This window comes from Nomascus leucogenys, chromosome 7b (assembly GCF_006542625.1).
Source record: "Nomascus leucogenys isolate Asia chromosome 7b, Asia_NLE_v1, whole genome shotgun sequence".
Lineage (NCBI taxonomy): Eukaryota > Metazoa > Chordata > Mammalia > Primates > Hylobatidae > Nomascus > Nomascus leucogenys.
The window spans coordinates 36,481,733-36,507,947 of record NC_044387.1 but is presented as its reverse complement, the minus strand read 5'-3'; the positions used below and the strand labels follow the sequence as shown (position 1 = coordinate 36,507,947).

Here is a 26,215-nt window from a genome sequence, read left to right as displayed (position 1 = left end):
ATCCCTTCCTTACACCCTATACAAAAACTAACTCAAGATGGATTAAGGACTTAAATGTAAAACCCAAAACTATAAGAACCCTAGAAGAAAATCTAGGCAATACTATTCAGAACATAGGCATGGGCAAAGACTTTATAATGAAATTGCCAAAAGCAATTAAAACAAAAGCAAAAATTGACAAATGGGATTTAATTAAACTAAAGAGCTTCTGCACAGCAAATTAAACTATTATCAGACCAGACAGACAACCTACAGAATGGGAGAAAATTTTTGCAATCTATCCATCTGACAAAGGGTGAATATCAGGAATCTACAAGCAACATAAGCAAATTTACAAGAAAAAAAACAACCCCATTAAAAAGTGGGCAAAGGATATGAACAGACACTTCTCAAGAACAGATACATGCAGCCAGCAAACATGAAAAATAGCTCAACATCACTGATCATTAGACAGAGGCAAATCAAAACCACAATGAGATACTACCTCACGCCAGTCAGAATGGCAATGATTAAAATGTCATGAAACAACAAATGCTGGTGAGGTTGCGGAGAAATAGGAACACTTTTACACTATTGGTGGGAGTGTAAATTAGCTCAAACATTGTGGAAGACAGTGTGGCAATTCCTCAAAGATTTAGAACCAGAAATATCATTTGACCCAGTAATCCCATTACAGGGTATATACCCAAAGGAATATAAATCATTCTATTATAAAGATACATGCACGGGTATGTTCATTGCATCACTATTCACAACAGCAAAGACGTGGAATCAACCCAAATGCCCATCAATGATAGACTGGATTAAGAAAATGTGGTGCATATACACCATGGAATACTATGAAGCTATAAAAAGGAATGAGATCATGTCCTTTGTAGGGACATGGATGAAGCTGGAAGCTGTTATTCTCTGAAAACTAATGCAGGAACAGAAAACCAAACACCGTAAGTGGGAGCTGAACAATGAGAACACATGGACACAAGGAGGGGAACAACACACACTGGGGCCTGTCGTGGGAGGGTGCTGGGAGGAGAGCATCAGGGAAAAGAGCTAATGCATGCTGGGCTTAATACCTAGATGATGGGTTGATAGGTGCAGCAAGTCACCATGGCATACATTTACCTATGTAACAAACCTGCACATCCTGCACATGTAACCCGGAACTTAAAAGAAAATGTAGAAAAATGAGTAGAGAAGAGCGATTTACGTACTTCATTTTCCAATTAGTGCATGTGAAAATAATTCATCTTGGTAGTAGTGTCCAGATACTATCTCTTCCTATTTAGGTCCAGGAACAGTCTGCTTGTGTTTTTTATTGTCAAATGTGTTGTTCCCTAATTCCATCTCTCACTGGGAGAAAAAGAATAACAATACTCATACTCATAATGCTGTGGCTCTTTAGAACCTGTTTATATGAAAATAATATAGATCTTGCCTCTGCAGTTCCCTAATACCATTCACTGATGTTGTTTATATTATTCGTGATGCTGTTTCATCCATTGTGTTGCCTGTGAATATTGGTTTCCAATGACTAAAGGTTTGTTAGTGTGCTTTGTTGATGGTCATCACAAATTCAAGTGTTCCATGGAGTAGGAAGAAAAAAATGGGAATGATAATTTCTGGTCATGTTAAATTTATTTTTCAGAATTTTATAACTTAGAAACACATCTTTCAGTTTTACTTTTCTTGAACTCATTAGATCATATTCACTGCATTCCTAAAATGTGATCCCTTTCAATGTTGACCTCTCTTCTGTCCCCTATTCCCCCATACAGCCACCAGCAGAAAGGAGAGATGAGTAAGAATGTTCTCACTGGCACAAGGAATGTTTGTCCCTAGAATGACACAGCTTAAGACAGAACCAGGAAATCGCAGATTTACCACATTGATCAGAGGCAAGAGAAGGCTTGATTGGAAAGGCCCATTGGTGTTGCTAATCAACAATCTAGAAAGCCCTTAGAGGGCAGGCATAGTTAACCTCAGAAAACTCTGTGACATTGGCTAGTGTGCTCTGTGGAAGGAGTCAGGTAAGTAAGGGGTTTGGAGAACATGTTTAGGTTCAGGAACATTCTGCACTTAAATGGGCTCATTCTCACCCTCTGCTTCAATCCCCATCCCTTCTACAGGTTAGATCTTGGGACAGCCCACATACCTAGACAAACTTAGGCTTTCCAGCTTGCACTGGACCAGGGTGGAAAGGTAAGGAAAAGAAACACATCTGCAACATTTTACTGCTTTTTTTTAGATCAACTTCACCCATTTAAGGAGTGTGAACTGATGGCTATCACACTACAAACAGACTGGGTTGAGTTAGAGGTGGAGAAAGAGGCTGAGAATGTCACTTTAGGGGTGCTCCTCCATATGGAGTCACAGGAGTGAGGAATCAATGATTTCTCCCAACTGCTTCAAGCAAATAGATCTATTGTGTGAATTTCTTGGGGATCTGATCTTAGTCTTGTGACTTCTGACTTCTTACATGGTGATTGTTTCCTCATGTGTCTTGAAATTATGAATTAAGAATTTTTCTTAAGTAATGTAATTTCTGTGGAAATTTGATGGGTCTGTTTGAGGATGTGATATTCCAAAGACATTCTGCCTTTGCTTTTGCCAGATATACAGAGGACATTACTGGCCTGAGACTTCTTTTTGTGCTTACAATTTAATGTGGGTAGTTCTAGATCATATTCAAACTCAAATTTGTGTGACTATGAGGATAAACCCGATGTAAATTTTTTGTTAATCAGGGCCCAGATTCAGACAGACATGCTTCCTTTATGTTTCCCTGTGAATCTGAGTGGGTTCTTGCCTCCCCATCTCGCACATATTCATTGAGGATGTAGCTCTTCAGAGGTTTCAGCCTTACTTGGAGGGCCATTCCTTAAAGGCTTCCTGGGCTCTCAAGACCATGTTTCCTGTGTGAAAGTTGTCTGTACCAAAATAGAGTCACTTATGTCAAACCGTAAGGAAAGAGAGCTGGGAGACCATGAAGGGAGGACCTTCTTACATGTTTGCATGATAACAGAAACTATCACAACAGATTGTCAAAACCACAACCTTGTACAAAGATTACATCTATAAGGATGCCTGCCTAGCAGCTGCCTGTCCACTAATGAACTGATGCCACTCTTGTTATTAATCCTTGTAGCCAAGGATTTTGTTTCAAAACAACGAATGTAACCTCCTTTGTTTTGCCTTTATTTTCATATTGTTTTGAATTATGTGTAAGTAATAATATAATTTCTGGGTTATTCCAAATTCCCTTTTGTAAGTTATCCTTAAGTTATTTCGCACACTGCTAAGTTTAATTTAACCTTGCTAGTTTTGTTTAATAGGTTAAAAGGAATTAAATTGGTTTTAAAATAAATTATGCTGTGAATAATAAAAACGCTAATAGGAAATATATTCCATTAAAAAAACCCCTTGTCTTCTTTGCTTCTCTGGATGCACCTATGGCCCTCTATAGCATGGATATCTGATTACAATCCCCTGCTATTACCAAATAAACTCTGATCTGGAAGCCAGTCTCTCTGCTGTTTATTTTAGGTTGACACCAGCTGGGGTGGGCATTAAACCCTTTATAACAGAGGTCTGCAAATTGTCCCAGGTCTGTTATAGCATCAGCTTACATGCTTTCTACTTGGATATTTAATTAGCTTTGTTTTGGCCTCTGGGAATTTCTCTTACTTTCTTAAGAGCTATGTCAAAGGATATTTGCTTTATTTTATAAAACATAAGTATATAATATTTATACTTTATAAATATACTTTTAATACTCATCATTCATAAGTATAATAATTTTGTAAGTATTTAAATAAGTAGTAGGAGATGTTTCAAGTTCTCTAGTCTGCTAGTTTTAGGTCTTCAGATATTCTAATTCTTCTGCCTGGAATGCTCTTTTCCCTTTTCACTTGACTAAACCAGAGGTCACATCCTTAAGGAAGCTGTGAGCCTCAAGTTTGAATTAAATACCCTCCACTCTTTACCCTCAGTGCATAGATCTAATGGCCTGTTTGCCCTGGTGTGTTTCCTCCACTAAACTGCAAGCTCTGTGAGCCCATGCCTATTTAGTGTACCCTAGCTTGACACTTAGTAGAGAACCAACTGTTTGTGAATAAATGCATGTCTTCTGTTGACTTGTTTGCTTGTTATTATTTTTTTTAATCCTGCCTCTTGGCTTGAAGTTGTTTGTCTCCATAGATTTTTGGCCTTTAGCCTTTATGAATTTTTGTTGGTGCCTAGCAATAAAAGCTCCCACTGGGAGTAACTTCACACTGGTTATCAATTTATTAATGAAAGCCTGGCAACTAACTTGTTTTTCACAGTAGAAACAGAAACATATTTTTCTAAAAGCTTTTTTATTATTCAGTCAGTTTTTTCATAGTACATTTCAGCTTTTGTTCAACTGAGGATTCTTTTAAAAATGCTATATTGATTTTTCTATTGCCCTTCACTAAAATTACCTTCTTCATTATAAAAAACTCAATTTTATGTCACGTAAGAAACAATGGGAATCTATTCTTTTACTCCATAGGTATTTGTTGAGTCCCTTCAAAGTACAAGAAAGAATGCAGAGAGATGTTGGTAGTTCAGGAAGGCTGTGTAATTCAGGTGGGGCAGGGGAGAACTGAATGTTTCTCGAGAATGGAGCCAGAGTAGAAAAAGAGCAGCAGAGGTTCCAAAAAACAAAGTTACTAATGATGGGCACAGTCGTCTCCTCATCTTCCAAGGAGTGTTACTGATTTACTGATTCTTTTCTATAGGTTTTATTTTTAATTGACACCTGGCAATTGTACATATTTATGGGATACAATGTGATATTTCCTTATCTATCTATCTATCATCTATCTATCTATCTATCATCTATCTATCTATCATCTATCATCATCTACCTATCTATATAGCATAATGATCAAATCAGGGTAATTGTCTAATCCATCATCTCAAACATTTATCATTTCTTTGTGGTGAGAACATTCAAAATCCTCTCTTCTAGTTATTTGGAAATATAAAGTACAATATTGTTAACTATAGTCAGCTTACTGTGCACTAGAACACCAGAACTTATTCCTCCCATCTATCTGTAATTTTGTATCTGTTGACCAATCTCTTCCCCTTCCTGACCCCCAACCCCAGCCTTTGGTAACCATCTACAGTGTACTTCTATGAGATCGGTTTTTTGTTTTTTGTTTTTTGTTTTTTTTGAGACGGAGTCTCGCTCTGTCACCTAGGCTGGAGTACAGTGGCGCAATCTTGGCTCACTGCAAGCTCCACCTCCCGGATTCACGCCATTCTCCTGCCTCAGCCTCTCCGAGTAGCTGGGACTACAGGCGCCCGCCACCACGCCCGGCTAATTTTTTTTTTGTATTTTTAGTAGAGACGGGGTTTCACCGTGGTCTCGATCTCCTGACCTCGTGATCCGCCCACCTCGGCCTCCCAAAGTGCTGGGATTACAAGCGTGAGCCACTGCGCCCGGCCAAGATCGGTTTTTAAAAATTCCACAAATTAATGAGATTATGTGGTATTTGTCTTTTTGTGCCTGGCTTATTTCACTTAACATAATGTCTTCAGGTTCATTTATGTTGCCACAAATGACAGGATTTCATTCTTCTGAATGGCGAATAGTATTCCATTGTGTATATATACCACATTTTCCTTATTCATTCATCCTTTGATGGACAATTAGGGTGATTCCATATCTTGGCTATTGTTAATAGCTGCAATAAACATGGGAATGCAGGTATCTCTCTGAGATTATTTTATTTCTTTTGGATAAATACCCAGTAGTGGGATCGCTGGATCTACTTATTTGTTCTTTATTTAAAATTATTTTATTTTTTAGCGATAAAGGTCTCACTCTATCACTTAGGCTAGAGTGCAGTGGCTTGATCTTAGCTTACTGTAACCTTCAACCCCTGGGCTCAAGCAACCCTTCTGCCTCAGCCTCGAGTAGTTTGGACTAAAGGCGTGAGCCACCGTACCCAGCCAACTTACTTATTCTCATAGGCTCAGTAGAGCAACTTTAGTAGCTATTTCTATAGGCTTTTCTGGAGAGAGAGAGAAAGAGAGACAGACAGAGAGCAGTTGTGGCTGAGGTAGAGTTGTTGACCACGTTTCATGGCAGATCAGTGAGACCAGAGAATTCCTGACTTTCAGAGCTGGGTGGTAAAGGGGGAAGTTTGCTTATTACAGTTACATGCTGATTGGTGTCATATAAAGCCTTAAAACACTCCTATTGGGTAAGATAAAAATGATATGAAGTGAAAATGTGAAAAATAGCTTTGCAGGTAGTTAATATCGGGTATATTAAAGTTAGAAACTATTATGAAGGTTGGCATGGTGGCCAACGCCTGTAATTTCAGCACTTTGGGAGGCCGAGGTGGGTGGATGGCTTGAGCCTAGGAGTTTGAGATGCTGTCTCTACAAAAAATGGGTGTGGTGGCATGGGCCTGTGATCCCAGCTACTTGGGAGACTAAGGTGGGAAGATCACTTGAGCCCAGGAGGCATAGGTTGCAGTGAGCCAAGATAGCATCACTGTACTCCTGCCTGGGCAACAGAGTGAGACCCTGTCTCAAAACAAAACAAAAAAACCCAAACCCTGTTATTATAGTTCATGTTCAGTGTTTTTTTCTTTAGCTATGCAAGCCTGTCCCTCAGATTCCAGTTTAGGAAGAGGAATCCTAAAATTGGGATTGCCGTTAGATAACTGAAAGAACCAACTTAGTTCCTGTGGCTACTGCCTAAAATCCCTTTGTCCACCATAAACACACCTTTGCACAGGTGTGTGCACATGCACACAAACACACATACTTAAAATGAGGAAAGCCAGGAAGAGAAATCACATGCTAGTCAGTCAGATTTCCTTTGATTAAAATAATCATGATTTTTATTCTATTTATAACTTGTGGGTTTTTATTTTAAACAAATGGTTTGTGAACTGGAAACATGTTTTTCTGAGTTATAATCTGAATACAGCTTAAAACTGTAAAGAATATTTTCTTCAAGTTTTAAGTATTTCTTCTAATTTAATGTTATGTGCCTTAAGAATAGAAAATCATAGGCTGACATTTCCATATATCAAATGTAAGAATCCTTGTTTGCTAAGAATGCTACAGAACTAATAGCAACAAAGCAGGTTCAAGAGTTGTCAAATGTGTCCCTTTTCCATAGGAAGGGTAGATGTCTACCCAAATGGAATATTGAGTATCAGAGACTTCAAATGATAACTTATTGTTTGTCTGGAGAAAATCTTGAGGACATGATCACTGTACAAAAGGTAATAAGCAAGTCTTAAAAAAATTTTCCCCCTACCTTTTATTTTCTCTATTGATTTTTTCCATTTATTTTTCTTTAGCCACTAAAAATCATCGGTCAGAAAGGAAGATTACTTCTTTAAAGATAACTAAAACTCTGGCACTCTCTAGTGGTCAGAGAATCTAAAATATTGTTCTACATGAGCTTATACTTTACTTCTTCCTTTAGCTTTATGAATTAGACATAACCTAGATATTCTGCCCCACATGAAGAAGGCTTGTCTAGTGGCAAAATAATGAAATCAGAAATTCTGCATTTACTCATACTTTCACACCTCTAGACTAGAAGCACTGAGATACAGTGGTGTTGGAGTCTGTGAAGGCATTTTCTTAGCTATTACCAGATGAACTAAATTAAGAAATGTTAACTGTAAAAACTCAGACAAACCAAACCTGCTGGGTGGGGGAATTCCTGTCTCTAATGCTTCCAGATAGCCCATTTGGCTTGTAAGAGTGGATTTGAGACCTTTATAAATTTAAATTCAAAAAGAGAACTAAGGAATAGACCCTTGCTTTGCAACTAGACAGATCTGGGCTCAAATCCAGCTCGTGCCATTTGGCCAAGTATTCAGCTCCAAGCCTCAGCTCCTCATGGAGCATCAGGCTGGTAATAATCACCCTTCAAAGAGTCATTATTGACTTGAAGTGAGAAGGAGATGGAAAACATTGCCCCCAAATTGGCAGCAAAGAGTATTAATAAAAGGAAGACTATTACTGAGAAGAGTCTAGGCTAAGGAAAGGATTACTTTTCTTCAGCTAATAAGATCACAGTTTAGCTTGATTAAAGTCTCTCAAACTATTGGGCCCATTCTCTCTGCCTAAAATCCAAACTCCCCTATTAATTCCCCACCCTTAAAATTCAGAGTCCCCTAATAATCACACAGTATTCATACCTACTTATTCATTCTTTTTATTTTTACAAAGCATGGCAAAATGAGGAAACCACTGACAGGTGAAGAATTTGCACAATGGAAAACCACCTTGACCATCTCATGACTTTATACAGGAATCGGAGGTAAGTGTTCCTTTAAAGTGATTTTGTTATAAAAGAGTCATCTGAAATGACCCTCATGATGGAGGTAAGGAAAGTAATGAAATCAACATTCATGGTTATTTAAAATGACTTAAAAGCTAAGCATAATATACATAGTAACTCCTTTTCCTAGTATAAAAATAGTGCCAGAAACTATATTTGTTCAAATATATTGAAAAGGTATAAGAATACAAATAGATATTAACAGTGGCTAGTGATGCCTCATAAGGTTTTCTTTTCTTAAACTGTAATATAAATTTATATTTTCAACTATTTACATTGCTTTCAACAACATTCATTAAGACATGTTTATGCAGGCTTTTAGTAAGTATATGGAATGGTAAAGTGAGCTTTAATACTGTCTTCTTCACTCTCTGTAGTAGAGCAGAAGGGGTCCAAAACCATGCACAACTTAACAGTTCAGAAGAACTGTGTAATCTTTACCTGGCTAGCACATGGAAAAAATAAACTATATACAAGAATACAAAACTCCTAAAGTGTTCTTCAACTATCAACAGGTTAAGTGATTCATATTTGCAAAAAGACAGGATGTTTGTTCACTGGTAGATTCTTAGTAAGTTTCAGGTAAAGAACGTGCATAAAACATATGTTATTGATGAAAATGGAAGTGATGCAGTATACCCCACGTTCTCACGTTAAATCGGCAGTATCAGAAGCTAAGTCTCTTCTCCAGCACCTCCTTCAGGGACCGTGAGCTCCTTGAGGTCACTGCTCTGTCTCCACAGCAGAGCACAGTACCTAACATGTGGCAGGACTCAATAAAAGGTGGGTCAGTGTATTTCTGACACAAAACAATTAAATTGTGCCACCTTATTTTAACTACAGTTGTTCATAAGAGAGGATAACGATGACATTTTGTATCCTCTCATATTAAATCAGTCTTGTAAACAAAAGACAATTGCTTGTGATGGCCTGTTAAGTTTTAGGAGTACAATCTGGTGAAAAACACAGAAAAAAACTGTAAATCAAGTTGGAACAGGTCTAGTATGTATTTGCTATGCTGAAAATAAAGGCACTTTACTGCTAGGCAAGAATATATCTGTGACTGAACAGTTTTCTCCAAGAATCTAATATTTCCAGTATATTTTCATATACTTTCTTATCTCTAATACTCCTATTAAAGGAAACTATTATTCAAAATTAAGAGACAGTGGTGACAACATCATCATCCTGGATTTGTACCTTGAAGCAATGTACTCGATGAGCTCTAAATCTCACATTCACTAGTGATCTGCAAGTGAAGCTGAATAAATATATTCTCTTTGTTCAGTCTTGGAAACTCAACATTAGAAATGACACATGGGAATAGATCACCTTCTCTCTAGACTAATATCCCATTTCCGACAGTGGTCTCCACAGCCCATTGGGGCTTATAAAGTAGCTGCCTTCTGTGACATTCTGCTTGAAGACAAAGGCTTTGCCCAAACATAACTCCTTTTAAAAAAGCACAACTTGTTTAGGCACACAGAGGTTAAGTGACTTACACAAATCCACCCAGGATTGTGACTGGCATGGTCTAATCCACTGAAAAATATAAGGCCAGGCAATTATATAGATATCTTTTAACAAGTTAGTCAAATAGTGGGGACTTTTCTGACTAAAAATTGAAATTAAATGGTATGTTACTCTGTTATAACTAAACAAACAAAAAATCTAGAACAAGAACTTCTTGCTAGTTATGGGTACTGTAAATACAGAGTAAGGCGAAGGAGGACTGTATGTATATTTTTCCAACTTGAGAAGATATTAGAAAGGAAATTAAAAATTATTTGAACCAATTAACCAGCCCTAAAGAAGTACTCTGCTTTGTATGAACTAAAATATCCAACAAAGAAATAAAATAGGCATTGCCCAGCTTCTTTTAATGTCTCAACTAGTAAAGTAAAATAAACATTATTCAAAGGCAGACCAAACCATTTCTAATCTAAATATATCTTCTTGCTTATTAAAATGACACACATACAAAGCCTCTAAACACGATCTACCATGTCTTTAAAAAATTTCTCAGTGACACATACTAGAGGGGACCAAACTACTAAAGTATAAGTACATATTTTAGCATAACTGCTAAATCACAATGTAATAAAAAGGTTTATTAAAGATTGCTATTCTTTATACAATTTTTCTATACTAAGGATTTATGTATGCATGCATAAGTATACACCTGTATGTATATATAACTATTATTTTAGTGATAGTCTGTGTATTTTACACACCAGTGCCACCAAGGGGCAACCTTACAAATTTTATCTGTATGGCCAAAAAAATAAAATATCCTGAAAATACAAGTATACAATACATTAAACAGTTGGTAACTTCCTAGATTAACCTTTACCAAATACAAAATAATGGCAATACAATGTGTTTTGCTTCTATTTTTTGTTTTTTTGCCAGAATGATAAAAATAAAACTGCATTATCAAGATATTTGTACACACTCAGAATTTTAAAAACTTAAGGAACATACTGAATTTTAGGCAAAATTTAGGGGAATCGGGACATAGATGGAAAACACATTTTGGCGAAAGGTCCTTGAGAATGCTGCATTACTATGTCCCTAAGAAATTTTCTATCCAAATTAGTGATAGAAACTCAGATCAAATATCTTTTTTGTGGGTTGGAGGTAGAAGTTAACAAATCAAGCAAATCTCTCCTTCTACTCTCCCCAAATCCAAACATTCCTGCATATTTGAAATAAATTTTCCTTTCCTAGACCAGTTGCTTAATTCATTATCTACTTTTCCAATATTGAGTAAATGTATCTTTAGGGGCACATATTTAGAATATTAATCCACTTAAATGGGCTCAAATTCTAAGAAAATATTAACTATACTAAATGTTATGGGAAGAAAATATATTGAATATGAGTTAAGGGCCAGTGTTTAGCATTCACATCCAGAATTCTCTGGATCTCAGTTGACTTGTCCTATACATCAAAATATGGAAATTTTTCAATCACAATACTGCTAAATGTTATTCAGGCATAAAGTTTCTTACCCACTGTTCCCTCAAATTCATTTTTGACCCTAGTATTAGCAATAGCCCTTTGCTATTTATGTAATTAAAACTTTTCTTTAAATTTCAATTGACAGGAAAAAGAGTCATTTTGTACTCTCTTATCTAGAATCGTGTCTCACTTCAAGTCAACGCTACAATTGTCACTTTTATTTTGAAAAGGAAGCTCAGAAGGAAAAAAACTCTTAGATCTTCTAATAGAACATTTTTTCTTCACTGATAGACATCCAAGGCCATTCCATTTCTAGATCACACTTATCCCTCAATCAAGTCAGTGACTGGATCATCTCCTAAGGTTTCACCTGCTTTGCATCAGGTAGGTGAGATGAAAGTGATTTTATGGGTAGCCTTTAGAAAAATGTACTGCACTGAAGTGACAAAGTTCTCTCTTGCCTGTTCTCTCACAAAACAGCAAATCAATTAACTAATGTTTTCTTTACAATACAGTTTCATAGGACTTTCCATTTGTTTCAGAATGCCTTAACTTTTTAAAAAAGACACTGTTGACAAATACAATTATTTCTCTTAAAATCCACTCAGCCAGCATTTTTCACTATCCTATAAAGGCTTTAAATGTCACAGAATGTATGATAATTTGCTCCTAACCTACTTTTGAAAAAGGAAAGATTCCAAACATTCTTGAAAAAATGGTAATTCAGAAAACACAAAAACCAATTATTTAAAATAATCCCCAAGCAAAAAAACCTCAGTGCAAGAATACTGCTTACACTTTGCAGTACACGAAATATCACAAACAATGCTTTTATCAATGTGCTGACAGTGGATGTTGTTGATCCTTTCAGTTCAGTAGCATAAAACAAATATACAAAAAATATGTAATAGTCCTCTAAAAACATTCATGCTATACTCTTAAAAGTTGTGCAAAAATAAAAATACAGCAGTGGCAAAGTATATACCAAATACAGACACTATACAGACAGTGTGTAAGAAACTAGGCATATTGCAGAACACACCATCTCTGTAAACTTCAACTCTGCATGAAATAGGCCACTCAGTTCCGCTTGGCCTGGCCGCTTTCCCCATTAATCAGCATCTTCTCCTGCTGTTCTGCAAGGGCCTGCCATTTCTGCCTGTTCTTTCTGCAGCCATCTAGCAAAGGGAAACAGTCCTCTGACACGTGGGTCAGGGCCTAAAGAGAAAAAAGAAAGCAAACAGCTAGAGGGAAGCCAGGAAATAAGCCCTCTCCCACAGGCCTGTTACAAAGGGCCACATCCCACACTCATTTCATGAGCAGACTCACTGTTGAAATTTTCACAAGCTGTGTGAGCACATACACATATCATTTACGCATGATTCTTCTAAAATACTACAGATAAGGAGTACATGCTGAGAGACAGAGCAAACACACACATTCCAAAATAACATTACTGTGCTAGGGAGACAGATCTGTGTGGAATCCACTTTTAGGGGAAAAAAGACGTTTTGTTTGGCTCTCCCTAAGTGTGACTGCATCAGGGAACTGCTTAGTTTTTGCATTTTTCTAGGGAATGGTTTCATACAATGTACTTAAATAGGCTTTTATCCAGGATTATATTATAATAAAGATTCATAATTCGGTGTGGCATTATTATGTACCAATTATAATGCCATAAATATTTAGCCACAAGAATGTTCATTTCAGATTTCTTCCTAATAGTGAACCACTTAAAATGACAAATACCCAACAATAGGTTGTCACTGGAAAACCTCCCACAGAATAAAAAAAAAGAAACCTCACAGAAACACATTTGATACATAAAATATGGATATAATGACATTATGGATTGCAAAAGGCAATTACTGAATTACTGTTAAATGAAAAGTATATGAAAATGTCATAAAGCATATAAATTGATATGTTATCTGTAGTTTTCTCTGGGTAGTGGATTGTAACTGGTTTTATTTTCCTTTTTGCTTCTCAGTAATTCTGATTTTTCTTTTTCTTCTTTTTTTTAGGGCAGGGTTCCACTCCCATTGCCCAGGCTGGAGTGCAGTGGCATGATCTTGGCTCACTGCAACCCCCTCCTCCCCTATTCAAGCAATTCTCCTGCCTCAGTCTTCTAAGTGGCTGGGACTACAAGCACGTGCCACCACACCTGGCTAATTTTTCTATTTTTTTTGTAGGGACGGGGTTTCACCATGTTGGCCAGGCTGGCCTCGAACTCCTGAGCTCAAGTGATCCACCTGCCTCAGCCTCCCAAAGTGCTGGGATTACAGGTGTAAGCCACCATGCCCAGCCTCTGATTTTTCTATAGTGAGAACATAACTATTTCTGTAATAATATTAAAAATACATGTCAGTATCACATAGAATTTTCAACAGCAGATTCAAATAAAATGAATCCTTGTATATATATAAATGAAGGATAACATCTATAATAGGTGATGTGATTACTATGTTGACTGTATTTACAGGGATGGAGAAAACTCAAAAGAGCCATTAGTATTTTTAATGGAGAAACTCTTAATCCAATCAATAAGGAAAGCAACTGTTATGGAAAGAATGAGATGTCCAAGTGTTTGAAACAATGCTCTGAACACATTTCATACTTCTGAGGAAGAACTTTGAACAAAGGGGTAAACAAGTAGAATGCTGAGAAAAATAGGGAGACGACAGTGGCACGTGACACCTGTTTTTTTTTTTTTTTCTCCATGGTTCTTTTGGTATCTCTCCTTCCTTTCCCTGTCAGCCACAGTTCTTTATTAATTCTTTTGATTGCGAGAACCCTGGAGTAGGAGTGAGAACTGGACTGTAGATGCACCTCTCCCACTAACCACCTGTTTGGAGCAAATAGTCTATCTCGTTGGGAGATGAACTTTACAAGTTCAATTACTAAATCTGAAATATCTGGATTAGAATATTTCTAGGTTTTTTTTCTGGTCTTGACATTCTATGATAACTCCATGAAAAATGTTCTTTTTCCAAATAATTAAAACTTAAAACAGTTCCCTGTTTAAACTTTCAAAGACAAAGACAACCTCTTCTTTCTGCATTTGAGTCATAAACATCTAAACTAATAGATTAGATGTTTTAGGGAGAGTCTATTTGCCTACAACAACCACGCCCCCTCCAAAAGCCAAGCCAGCAGATACGTGAAATGGGAACCTGCAATATTCTACCTCCCTCCTTTTAATCCTCAGAAGAATTTTTATAATTAAAGCCACATTATGATAATGAGAAAAAGTTGGATTACTTTTCTTTATTTAGGCTAAAATTTAGACTTAAAAAAAGAATATGCTAACGCACAGTATATACAGTATTGCTCCTTGAGGGTAACACTGGCACATAATTCTTCTTAGCATCCCCAAATCAATTTGTTGGAGATTAGCACATAGTAGGCACTCAGCAAATATTAGTATATATTCCTTGTTCAATACAAACATGTTCATCAGTAAAAGAAGCCATACTACTAATAATTTTATTTCTTGATTTAGAAGCAAAAAATAGGCACCTAATATTAATCTCTTCAATTTAGGTTCTAATTCATAACAGTCTAAGTTTAGCAAGTCTAGTAGTTTTCATATAAATACCTCATACAGTTGCAAGCAGATGGCATCTATGAACCCAACTTGCATACTTGGGATTTTGTTTTTCTTCTCCCTGTTCATTAGATCCTGAAAATACAAATACAGACCAGACACACAGATGTGCATTTATTTATTTAGTTGGTTATTATTTTATTATTTTTTGAGATGGAGTCTCACTCTGTTGTCTGGGCTGGAGTGCAGTGGCACCATCTCAGCTCACTGCAACCTCCACCTCCCAAGTTTAAGCTATTCTCCTGCCTCAGCCTCCCGAGTAGCTGGGATTACAGGTGTGCAGCACCACGCCTGGCTAATTTTTTATTTTTAGTAGAGACGGGGTTTCACCATGTTGGCCAGGCTGGTCTAGAACTCCTGACCTCAAGGGATCTGACTGTCTTGGCCTCCCAAAGTGCTGGCATCACAGGCATGAGCCACTGTGTGCATTTATTTAAAGAACACAATGAAAGCTGGCTGTAGAAAGGTGAATCAGTGGGTTAGCCTAGGAAGGTCAGACAGCAACTAATACAAAAAGAAAAAAGAAAAAAAGAGGAAATCTCTATGTTTTATTTCAAGGAAACTCATTCCAAAAAACAGAAGTGGGCTGAGAGGAATCTTTACTTGTATCCGAGATCCATACTCTATGTAAAAAGGCAGTGTGTATCAAAGACCTTTAAATTCTGTTTGCTCTTCAACACGACAACTTTGGGAATTTATGCTAACAAGATAATGAAGAATGAGGTTTGGCGGTTTATCAATTCCCTTGGTGTAATGTTTGCAGTGTTCACTATTACAAACAGCACTGTGATAAACATCTATGATAGATGAAACACTGCTCTGAACACACTTCTGAGGAGAACTTTGAACAAAGGAGTAAACAAGTAGAATGCTGAGAAAACTGGGGAGACAGTGGTGGTGGCATGACATCTGGTCTTTTTTCCTCCATGTTTCTTTTGTTATCTCTCCTTCCTTTCCCTGTCAGCCATAGCTTCTCTATTAAATTCTTTTGATGGCGAGAACCAAGGAGTAGGAGTGAAACATCTATGATGGATGTTTATCACAGTGCTGTTTGTAATAGTGAACACTGCAAACATTACACCAAGGGAAGTAGGTAAATTATGGTTACATCTATTTCATGTAATCATGATAATACATAAGAATATTTGTTAAAATGAAAAGTAGTTTGTAATACTTAAGCGGAAAAAACAAATTACAAAAAACACTGATACAATATGATGAACCCAAGAGTCTTTTTTATGCCTTTTATTGGTTTTGCTTTCTTTAATGAACATGTGTAATTCTTCCAATGAGAAAAAAGTTTTAAAAAATAAAATGAGAAATTGCGGTCCTAAGGAAAGATCCCATAGAACCATTAAAAGGAGTCTACAATTAAAAAAAAATCCATTTGAATAATTCCTACCAACAAGGTTTCATACTTACAGTTGGTTCTATGTTGAGTTCTTTTCTCTCTCTGTCTCCTTGATCAAAAAATTCAGTTGCTACAAGTTCTGCTATCTGAAATAAATAACAGACTCAGTTTTGACAATGAAAACCATATCATTCTTTAAAACAGAGACCGTGAATGAAGGCCCTGTTAGGAGCTGTATATCTCCATTTTATAGCAAATAAGCAGCAGCTTGATACCCGAAGACAAGTAGTCCATGTTCAAAGCGTGCTCTCTTGACTATTACATTATGCTCTTTTTCACTTAGGTACATCTCTCTCTCTTTGGTAGCTTCCAAAATTTTTCTCTTTTAATTTTTTTTGAAAATGTTTTCTTCCTTCATTTATTTTCCCCCCATAAAACAGTATGTACAAGGGTTTGATTCAGGGGAAAGAAAGGATATATGAAGACACATTCTTCCCTCTTCTGTTCTCTTCCCTGGTTAGAAACAGGCATATAGTCCTGTTTATTATGGGGCAGGAAGGTAGGTAAAGATCACCTAAGTGCTTATGGCATGTTGGCTTTGGCACATGGAGAATGAGTTTTTGATCTTGTTTTCTTGGCATGTCTGTTTCATGAGATGAGCCTGTAGGAAGAGTTACTAGGCTCCCTGACTATGCAGCCCAGAGCCTTGACCAACAGCAGGCTGTCAACAAACCTAAATAGCACATTAAGGACTCAAAATGAAATCTTGAAAAACAAAAACACAATATATATGTCACTACATGGACATCCATCACTTTTTCTGAGCCTGTATTGCCTCTGCAAAACATTATAGCAGTTACTTAGTTAGAGGGAAGGATTTTTTTCTAGCCTCCTGGTAACAGGCTCCGTTCAGAGCCTTCTTGACATCTTATATCAATACTTCCTACATCTACAAGCCCCAGAAATCTCTATGTTCTACTTATTAATGTCTATTTAGAGCTGAGGCATAGCATAGAAGGCTCACCATAAGAAAAGTAATTTTGCTTCTTCTAATTTTCAAGGTCATTAAAGGGATGACCTTAAGAAACAAGTAAGCCAGAAGTATAAGTTACATCCCAAATCCAAAAATCTGAAATCTAAAATGCTGCTACAATGAGCATTTTCTTTAAGTGTCATGTCAGTACTCAAAATGCTTTGAATTTTGGAACATTTTGGGTTTTTGAATTAGGTATGCTCAACTTTTCATACTGAAATGAAAACTGTGCTAATGTAGATGCTCTCTTTCTTAATATATCTTACAAAGAGTATGTGCAAATGCATCTTCTAAAAAGAAAAGCCTTTGTATGTCCAATTATCTATTTTTAATACTACTTAAAAATTCCAAAAAAAATTCCATACTTACTTCAGGAGCTACCTTTAAGAGTAGAAACTTAAAAAAAGTTTGTTTTATTTTAGATTTAGGGGGTATATGTACATGTCTGGTATATATGTATATTGTGTATTGGTGGGGACTGGGCTTCTAGTATACCCATTACCAAAATAGTGAACATTGTACCCAGTGGGTCATTCTTCACCCCTTGTTCTCTTCCCACCTTTCCCCTTTTTGGAGTGCCCAGTGTCTATTATTTCCATCTTTATGTCCGTGTATACCCACTGTTTGGTTCCCACTTATGAGTGAGAATGTGCAGTGTTTGATTTTCTGTTTCTGAGTTAGTTCATTAAGGATAATTGGCCTCCAGCTCCAATCATGTTGCTGCAAAGGACATGACTTGATTCTTTTTATGCCTGCATAGTAATATATGTACCACATTTTCTTTATCTAATCAACTGTTGATGGACACTTAGGTTGTTAGTACCATGACTTTGCTATTAAATAATAAATGGTGCTGTGATGAACATGTAAGTGTCTTTTTTATATAGTGATTTATTTTTCTTTAGGTAGATACCTAGTAGTGGGATTGCTGGGTAGAACGTTATTTTGACTTTTTAATTATTATTGTTATTGTCACTAAGTAACATACCCGTTGTTGAATAGGCCAGGGTTTTGTAATTGCAGAAAGATCACAAGCTGTCATCAGCATTGCCCTGTTATGGAAAAAAGAAACCCAAAACTCCTATTTACTTTTGTGTTATTATATATCCTCAGGAAATAGTTACTAATAAAAAAAAGTTAAAACCCTCTAAACAATGGAAATGGCAGTTTATAAAGACCAAAGAAAAAGAAACAATTTATATGAAAGTCTAACTAATACAGTGATAACAGAGCATCATTGTTTCAGTTTCCCTTTGAACTTCTGGAATTTGTCCTCAAACTGCCTCATTAGCTCCAGATTGGCAGACTGAAAAATTATTAACCTAGGGTAAAATCTTGCCTGCTTTTATTATTTTTGTTACCTTAGTATTCCATTCTCAGAGACAGTATGATGAAAGTACATTGATTACTAATAACCATTAAAGTACAACATCAGGTATCATACTGATAAAAGTCTTATATCAGAAATTATAGTAGGTCATCCTAATTCACTCAACACACATGGTAACTTCTACATGAAAAGCCTTTGAATGATTAATCACGTTTTTCAGCCTTTTCCGTTATTGTTTCTGCATGTTGAATTATAGTTAGGAAAGTTTTCTCACTCCTAGGTTATAGAAGAATCCACCTATATTTTTTATTTAATGCTTGTATGATTTAATTCTCTACATTGAACTCTATGCTTCAGTTGGAATTTAAGTCTGTATAGTAGATCCAATTTTGTCTTTTTCCATTTGGTTATCCACTCATCTCTCTCTTTCCTCCAGTCACTGGAAATGTTATCTTTATTATACGCTATATGTCTTATGCAATTCTAGATTTTCAACTGTGTTCCACTGGTCTGCCACCAATATCAAACTGTTTTAATCATAGAGACTTAATTGTATTGCTTCCATGTCTGGACCCTGACCTCACTGCTCTACCTTTTCAGATTTTCTTTAAGAGAAGTAAACATTTTGCAGCTACATCTTACTTCCACAACATTTATAATTCCATTTTCGGCACTTCCATTACAATTAATTAGGAAAATGAGTAAGGGAAACCTATAGCCATATATTGACACTCTACCACATTTTAAAGGTTTTTCTAGAACAAAGGAACAATTCATTCACTTGGATTTGCAAATGCATTTCTTTTCAAGTAAATATTCAAATTTACTCTTTGTACAACCCTCTGCAGAAATCTGACAGCTTTTAAGATCATCATATTATAACAAATAATTGCAATAAAAACCAATAGTGAGAAAAAATAGTGAGAAAATTAACTGGGTAAAAAACTTCAGCTTTAAAGATAGTAAACCTACTTACAAAAACAACTCCTTTTGATGAGGATCTTCCAAATTGAATTGATTTTTTCTTATAAGTTCAAAAAATTCTCCTCGCCTCCTACAACGTTTAAAAAAAATTGTTAGTTATAATGAGTACCCAGGCTCTTATCCCTTTGGTCTACAAAGACTCATGGACTAAATTTTTGGTTAAAAAAACCTCTGATTTTTTTTCCCATCTTAGAGCCCACTATAAAATCATCATTTACAAATCTTTAATACCTCACTTTCCCCCTTCTATCATTTGCTTTCGATAAAACATTAAACCTCACCTAATTTTTAACTATAGATCACAAATTACGGTAATTTCAATTCTTGAATATTTGTTATTTTAAGAAAAAGGAAATAGTATGAGTTAAAAATTTGATGCTGAGAATGATTTCAGATATTTTAAGTGCATGGCATAATGAGATCTATAGGTTTCAGTTTAACTATCATTTATTTCATGGTAGAGGATAAAATATATAAAGTCGTGAAGTGCTTCTGAAGTAAACAAAGACTAGGTAAAGTTTAAAATAAAATAATATTTGTTATTATTCAGTGAATATAATAATATTTGGTGTACAGTGAATACCTCTTATGTGCCCAGTATTGTTAAGCATTTTGAGAAGGCGTAAGACAAAAATTTTTCTTTTCACAGTGTTTAATATCTACCTGGAGACACAAGACTCAAGAAAAACTTTATGTAATAAAACTGATAGTATATGATTATAAAAAATGAAAAGTATGTTTCATAAGGGTTCAAAGGAGAGACCCATGTGGCCTGTAAAGGTTAGAAAGGCATTGTGGTTACAGGTATTTTTCAAATTCTTGGTAATTTGATAATCCTTATTCTGCAATTATTTTTAATTAACTGAAGTTTACTATTAATATATATTATTTTGTCTTAACCTCAAAATGCTCTAAAAACCAATTAAGTAGGCACATGCAGTTACTTCTAGATATATAACAGTAGATATCTGGCAGATGTTTTTGTGTTTGTTCTATGTGTTTTTACTTCTCCTAAGAGTAACTACAACCATGAATGTGAATCCCTTACAGAGGGAGAGAGACTCATGTTACAAGGAAATCCTGAGTGTGATTCCCTGACTCCCCTCATTCCCACACATGCATCAAAGATCTCAGCTAGGAGTTGGAAACTTATGATTGCTCAAATGCAGGAAAGTATTTCCTTTTAGAAAGGCAGTTTAATCATGAAAATGCATAATCACAGAGACGACTCTAATGTATACTCTTATTTTAGAATCAACAACTTCAAAGTTCTACATAAATATTCTTCTTCTGCCAAAATCAAATAAAAAGAAACAAGAGTTACTTGCTTGGCGGTAACTCCTTTTCCTGCCCAACTAAGCTTGAATGACGGTATAAAGGAGTCATGAAATGGTCAGAAGTTGTGGGTAGCAAGGGAAAGGAGGAAAAGCAAATGACCTATATAATCTTTGGACAACATGGCTTGGAATGACTGACCTTGAGATGGCTATTAGATTTGTATATAGTTTCAGAGACACAGTGGTAGATAAACATTAGAAATAATAGGTATTCTTAATCTTCAGCAGTATAAGCCAAAGGAGTAGACTTTTCTGGCCACACTTTCAGGAACTGCTCCATAGTCTGATAAGCAGTTTTGCCAGGACATTTGTGCTTTGAAATTCCTCAATATGGATGTCAAAAGTTTGAAACAATGCAAAGACTTCAAATACCTATTTCTCAGGTTATTTCTTAAAACTTACTTAATGTACAGTGCTAGGTCTGTAGCTAAAATAGCTTGCTTGATTATTTTCAACGTGGTCTTATATTCTTCAATGGAGAGGCCACTGAGAATCTGATTGCCCTTTATAAAAAAAGAAAACCAATATTAGCATCCTGGAGAAGCTGCTGACAAGAACAAAATATGGAAATATATTCACATATCTTAAACACATGCCCAGTATTCTAAACTCATGAATGTGGAGGGCACACTTAAATACCATGAAATAAAGTTTCCCCTCTATGCTCCCACCCAACCCCTCTGTCATACATGTAAACCGCTTCATAATGCTTCATCTGCCTACATACGCATGTTTTTCCAACTCTTATGCTCCTTAAGCCTTAGTCCAGACTTAAAATCTAATAGCTATCCTTTTCCGTAGGGCAGACTAATCGCTATAATGTAACATCATGTAAAATTTTGAAAAAAATAAAAGCCATATTAATGGATATGAAGAAAGAAGTGGTAAAGTTTTTAAATTTCTCTATGGCATTTTAAATAAATCCAGTAGCATTTCTGGTGCAAATTTATATAATTTTAACTTGGTCAGTTATGATAACAGTGCATATTCCTTAGGAACATCTTAATATAGATGGGTAAAGGGCATGAGCCAAAGGGTGCTTACTGGTCAGTGGTGAAAGAAAGCATGGGTTGAAACATCTATAAGGAATATTTAAAAGGTAGCTAATCCATGTGCAAATCATTCAAAGTTTTCACTAGGTAACCATTTTTTATTTCTTATCTGTAATTTAAACATAGTGGTTCTCTAATCTTGAACTAAGTAAAATACACAGACCAGGCACTCAGAATACAATCAAAACAACATCTGTAAGTTGAGTCAGATGTGCTTCCTATATCTTAGGGCCAAGAAAAAACCCAAACGCTTAGGAATGAGATCTAAAGGCAAGGGATTTGTTATGAAGACAGGAGAACTTCTGGGTATGTTAGGCTGGGGCCAAAACACATTGGTTAAAGGATAACTAGATGCTGAAATTGTGGCATGGATCTAATTAATGACAATAATCTATAATTACAACCATAAACATTATTTTTAAATACTAAATCATTTTAGATTCTAGGCTAAACAGAAAACTATTCAGAATTATACCTTCTGATACTTATTTTAAGATAAAACAATTTCAAGTGGAAGATGAAATCTTTTGGTGCTGTATTTTTATTTTTTACCCTCAAAAGCTGAGGATATAATTTCTTATGTAATTATGCTTACAAAGATAGAATATATAGATAGGTCTTATAATTTGAGCCAGCCATATAGATAATCAGATTCCTTATATATTAAGTAACAACATATTACATAATAAGTTATATAGTAACAGGTCAGTTGATAGGAATACTGTAAAATATGCTTTTAAAAAAGTTAGCATATTTTCTTTCTTTGGAGCTAAATTTGTAATGGGATACTGAAATGAAAGTTTTAGTGGAAACACACAGATAGCAAAAGTACAGATGTTCCTACTATAACATGACATATACATTCCTGAGAAATTTCAGTTCTGAAAAACTGTACACTAAAAATAACATGGATTATGTGAAAAAATGGTATTGGGAAAGACCACTCAAAACCTATGCAACTTTGTAACCAGAGCACAAACTAAACCAAGAATTGGTTCCTCTGGAAGTAACTTGGACAGGCCAGTCTGGCAGGTCTGAAGGCTGCCTCTGAGGACATTAAAGATGGACAAAAACAATCCAGTAGAAATGCTGGTTTGAGGGGCCCTGCAATAATGCATATAGAATTGATTGTTGAGACAGTAAGTCTGCTATTAAGGTGGGCATTGAGAGAAGAGCAAGCTACCGAGAGGCTACAGCAGTCCAAAGCAAGGGAGAGAGCCTCAGGTGTAAGTGCTCATTTTTAATATTCCTAAGACAGAATGGAAAGGGCTGTATATGCACGAGCCAAAGGGAGGGCTTTTTTCTTTATTGCTGAAGGTCAGAATTCAACTTCTATAATTCTGGCACCTCTTACCCCAGAGAAGTTGTGTATGAAATGATAGAACGTCTATAGTATACTGATACCATTCTTCTACCTCCCAATCACACATGATATAATTCATATTAAACAATCACATGTTGCAGAAAAACAATCTGTACTAGACCATATACAAACTTTATAAGGAGGTTGCCAGAACAGGCTATATAACTCTTAACTCCTCCCTGACACTGAGGTGTTGAGGGTGGCGTGAGAGTGAGTTCCCCTTTACCTCAGGTAAGAGAGAGGGGCATGGAGTTCCTGTGTATGTCTCCTATCATTTAGTGGGTGGAGGTGGGGCTAGAGTAGACTTGTGTCTGACTCTTATCTGGAAAGTCTAAAAGGCAAGGCACTCATATCAGTACCAGTCTGTTAAGAATGTTTTGACGTTTCTTACCTATTCTCCCTTCCCATTCTCCAAGTATGAAGAGGTAAGAAACTACATGGAGGCTGGGGAGAGAGGAAGGAGTTAGAAGAAACACAAGGTAGGGAATGGGAGAAGCCTACCAGTGCAGTAACAGAAAACCTGAAACTTTAAATCATGTTCAAAATTTGGACTGCTACCCAGGAGTACATATTTTGGTTTCTGAGTTGAGAACTCTATACTATATGTTGGAACCTAAAGTAACTAGAGGGCTTTTGCTTATAAAATAGTGACCAGAAAAGTGATGGGAATCCCTGAATTTTTTTCCAGGGCTCAGGAAAGAACTAGCCCCATTGAGTAAACTTAGCGATATTGTGGTAAAATTGCTTTAAGATTATATGTCATGCATTGTGTACGTTCAATGTAATAGTTAAAACTTTCATTTTTTCTTATTATTAAGATAATACATACACACAGCAGATAATGTAAATAATGAACAACCATCCCCCCCAAAAAGAGATTAACAATTTCATTACACCAGCACAGCCATTGTTAATATCCTGGTACACACTATTTTAATCTTGTTTTCCTTAACATAAGTATGTTTAGCATAGCATAGCATATGCTTTCTTATGTTGATAAATACTCATTTCACCAAGTAGTTAAATAGCTTCATTCTTTAATAAAATCCTTTCTTAGTGACTGGAAGTTTCAATAAAAAGAAGAAAAGGTATTGCTTTGTGAAAGCAAATGCTTGAGCTACAGAAACCACTTCATTTGATTAAACAAAAAAAGCAGAATTAACTGAGAGCCACAAAATACACATTTTGTTTGTTTCTAATTTGGAATAGCCACATAGAGTAGAATAACCAAATTTCCCTTATTGGGCAACATGTAGACAGTTCTGGTTGTCTAGAGAAGTGAGGCTGTGAGGATCTCAAATGTTTTGGCTTTGCCTTCCTTACCCAAAAAGGAATAAAGTATGTGCAAGAATTTATGATGCTGGGAATAAATCCAAGAACTAAAAATAAAACTGAATTTATAAAGCTCTCTTTTAAAATTCCACAACAATAAATTAGGTACTTACTGGACTATTAAGAATCATCAGGCACTGGTCAAAATGATGGTGTTCCATGATTGAATGGCAGTAAAGCTGGGCAAGTGGATGTTCACTTCTGAAAGTATTTTGTTGAAGAAAAGAAAAAAGATCGGTTTCCTTAATATGCGAGTTTATCAGTACATTTTTATTACTGTTTAACTAAAAAAGAGGCTACTTCACAAAATTAATCAACTAACAATTTTCTCTCCTTTTACTGAGAAAAGTGTGAAGTAATCTCTGGGAAACAAATACAAAGAGTCAAATTGTTTTCAAATACCAATGTGACCATTGCCAGTGTAAAGTATGAACAATTTCATTGGTTTTAATACGGATTAAAATAGAAGTAAGGAGTAAAGACAAAAAAAAAAATACCTCCAAACATGGAAAAAAACCCTCTGAAATAGTTGTACCAATTATATTTTTCAATTTCAAAACTGCAATTGATATACAATCTGAAGCAAATTCATGTTAGCTTTTCCTCTGAAATAATGCTCAGGCTGAAGGTCAGCTTATTCATGTGTGCCTGCAAATAAGAAAAGGACTGACTGAGATGGAATTAACTGCGGTATGATTGATGAAAAGCAAGAAAAAGAGGGATAGTCAGTGCACATGCTCCCTCGGAAGGAAGGAAGGAAGGAAGGAAGGAGACGGCTGAGTTGGAAAGTTCCCCATGTGGGATCCAGGTCATTTTAGTGCAGAATATCCTGCTAGTTCTGCTAATTGAACTTGGTGAAGCAGTAGAGACCCTTTGGCTGAGTGAAGAGAAGGGAAAGGATATTATACTCAGTTCATTATATCTCTGAGACAGTCACAAATAAAGCTTTAAAGCACGACAAGCACAATCCTCCACCTCATGTTTCTCAAGACCCTTCACATGTGAATATTAAGCATAGTTTTTACTATTTCTTCATAAGAAAAAGATGAAGTTTCTGAAAGCCTCTGTTCATAAAATTTATAGGAAAGGGGTTTGTGAATTGTAAATCTCCATATACAAGTGTTGGATAATACAACTGATTTGTTATTTCTTCCTATTACTATCTGAATGATTATTTTACTTTGCATTGAATTTGTTGAAGATAGAGAAGCTACCTAAGACTGAAGAAATGTAATGTGGGAGAAAAATGGGTAAAGTGAGAGAAACCTGAGGGAAAAAGAAAATAGTAAAGTGAAAATAAAGGTAAGAGGACAGATAATCTCATCTATTCTTATTGTTTAAAAGTGTTGTCTATATTGCTGATTTATCAATGTTACTGTTGTTCTAACCTTTCCCAAATTAATTCTTGCCCTTCTTGTCTTCTTTACTCCTTCCATATTTAGTGAGTTGGACTATGGATCAGGTACTGTGCTCAGCATCAGAAAATGGGATGACAATGAACAGAGTAACACGAGT

The 26,215-nt window shown here is 35.9% G+C and overlaps 1 protein-coding gene across 2 annotated transcripts in view; it reads right to left on the bottom strand.

Moving 5' to 3' along the window:
- Positions 1-8,197: 8,197 nt before the first annotated feature.
- PDE5A (phosphodiesterase 5A) overlaps positions 8,198-26,215 on the bottom strand; it is a 140,073-nt gene continuing 122,055 nt past the window's right edge. For both annotated transcript variants that reach the window (XM_003271321.3, XM_003271322.3), the window contains exons 15-21: positions 24,814-24,901; positions 21,356-21,456; positions 19,609-19,686; positions 18,291-18,354; positions 16,341-16,415; positions 14,910-14,993; positions 8,198-12,529 (exon numbers count right to left, since the gene is read on the bottom strand). In XM_003271321.3, coding sequence (XP_003271369.1) covers positions 12,392-12,529; positions 14,910-14,993; positions 16,341-16,415; positions 18,291-18,354; positions 19,609-19,686; positions 21,356-21,456; positions 24,814-24,901 — 628 coding nt within the window. In that variant the 3' untranslated portion in view covers positions 8,198-12,391. The remainder of the gene's footprint in view (positions 12,530-14,909; positions 14,994-16,340; positions 16,416-18,290; positions 18,355-19,608; positions 19,687-21,355; positions 21,457-24,813; positions 24,902-26,215) is intronic.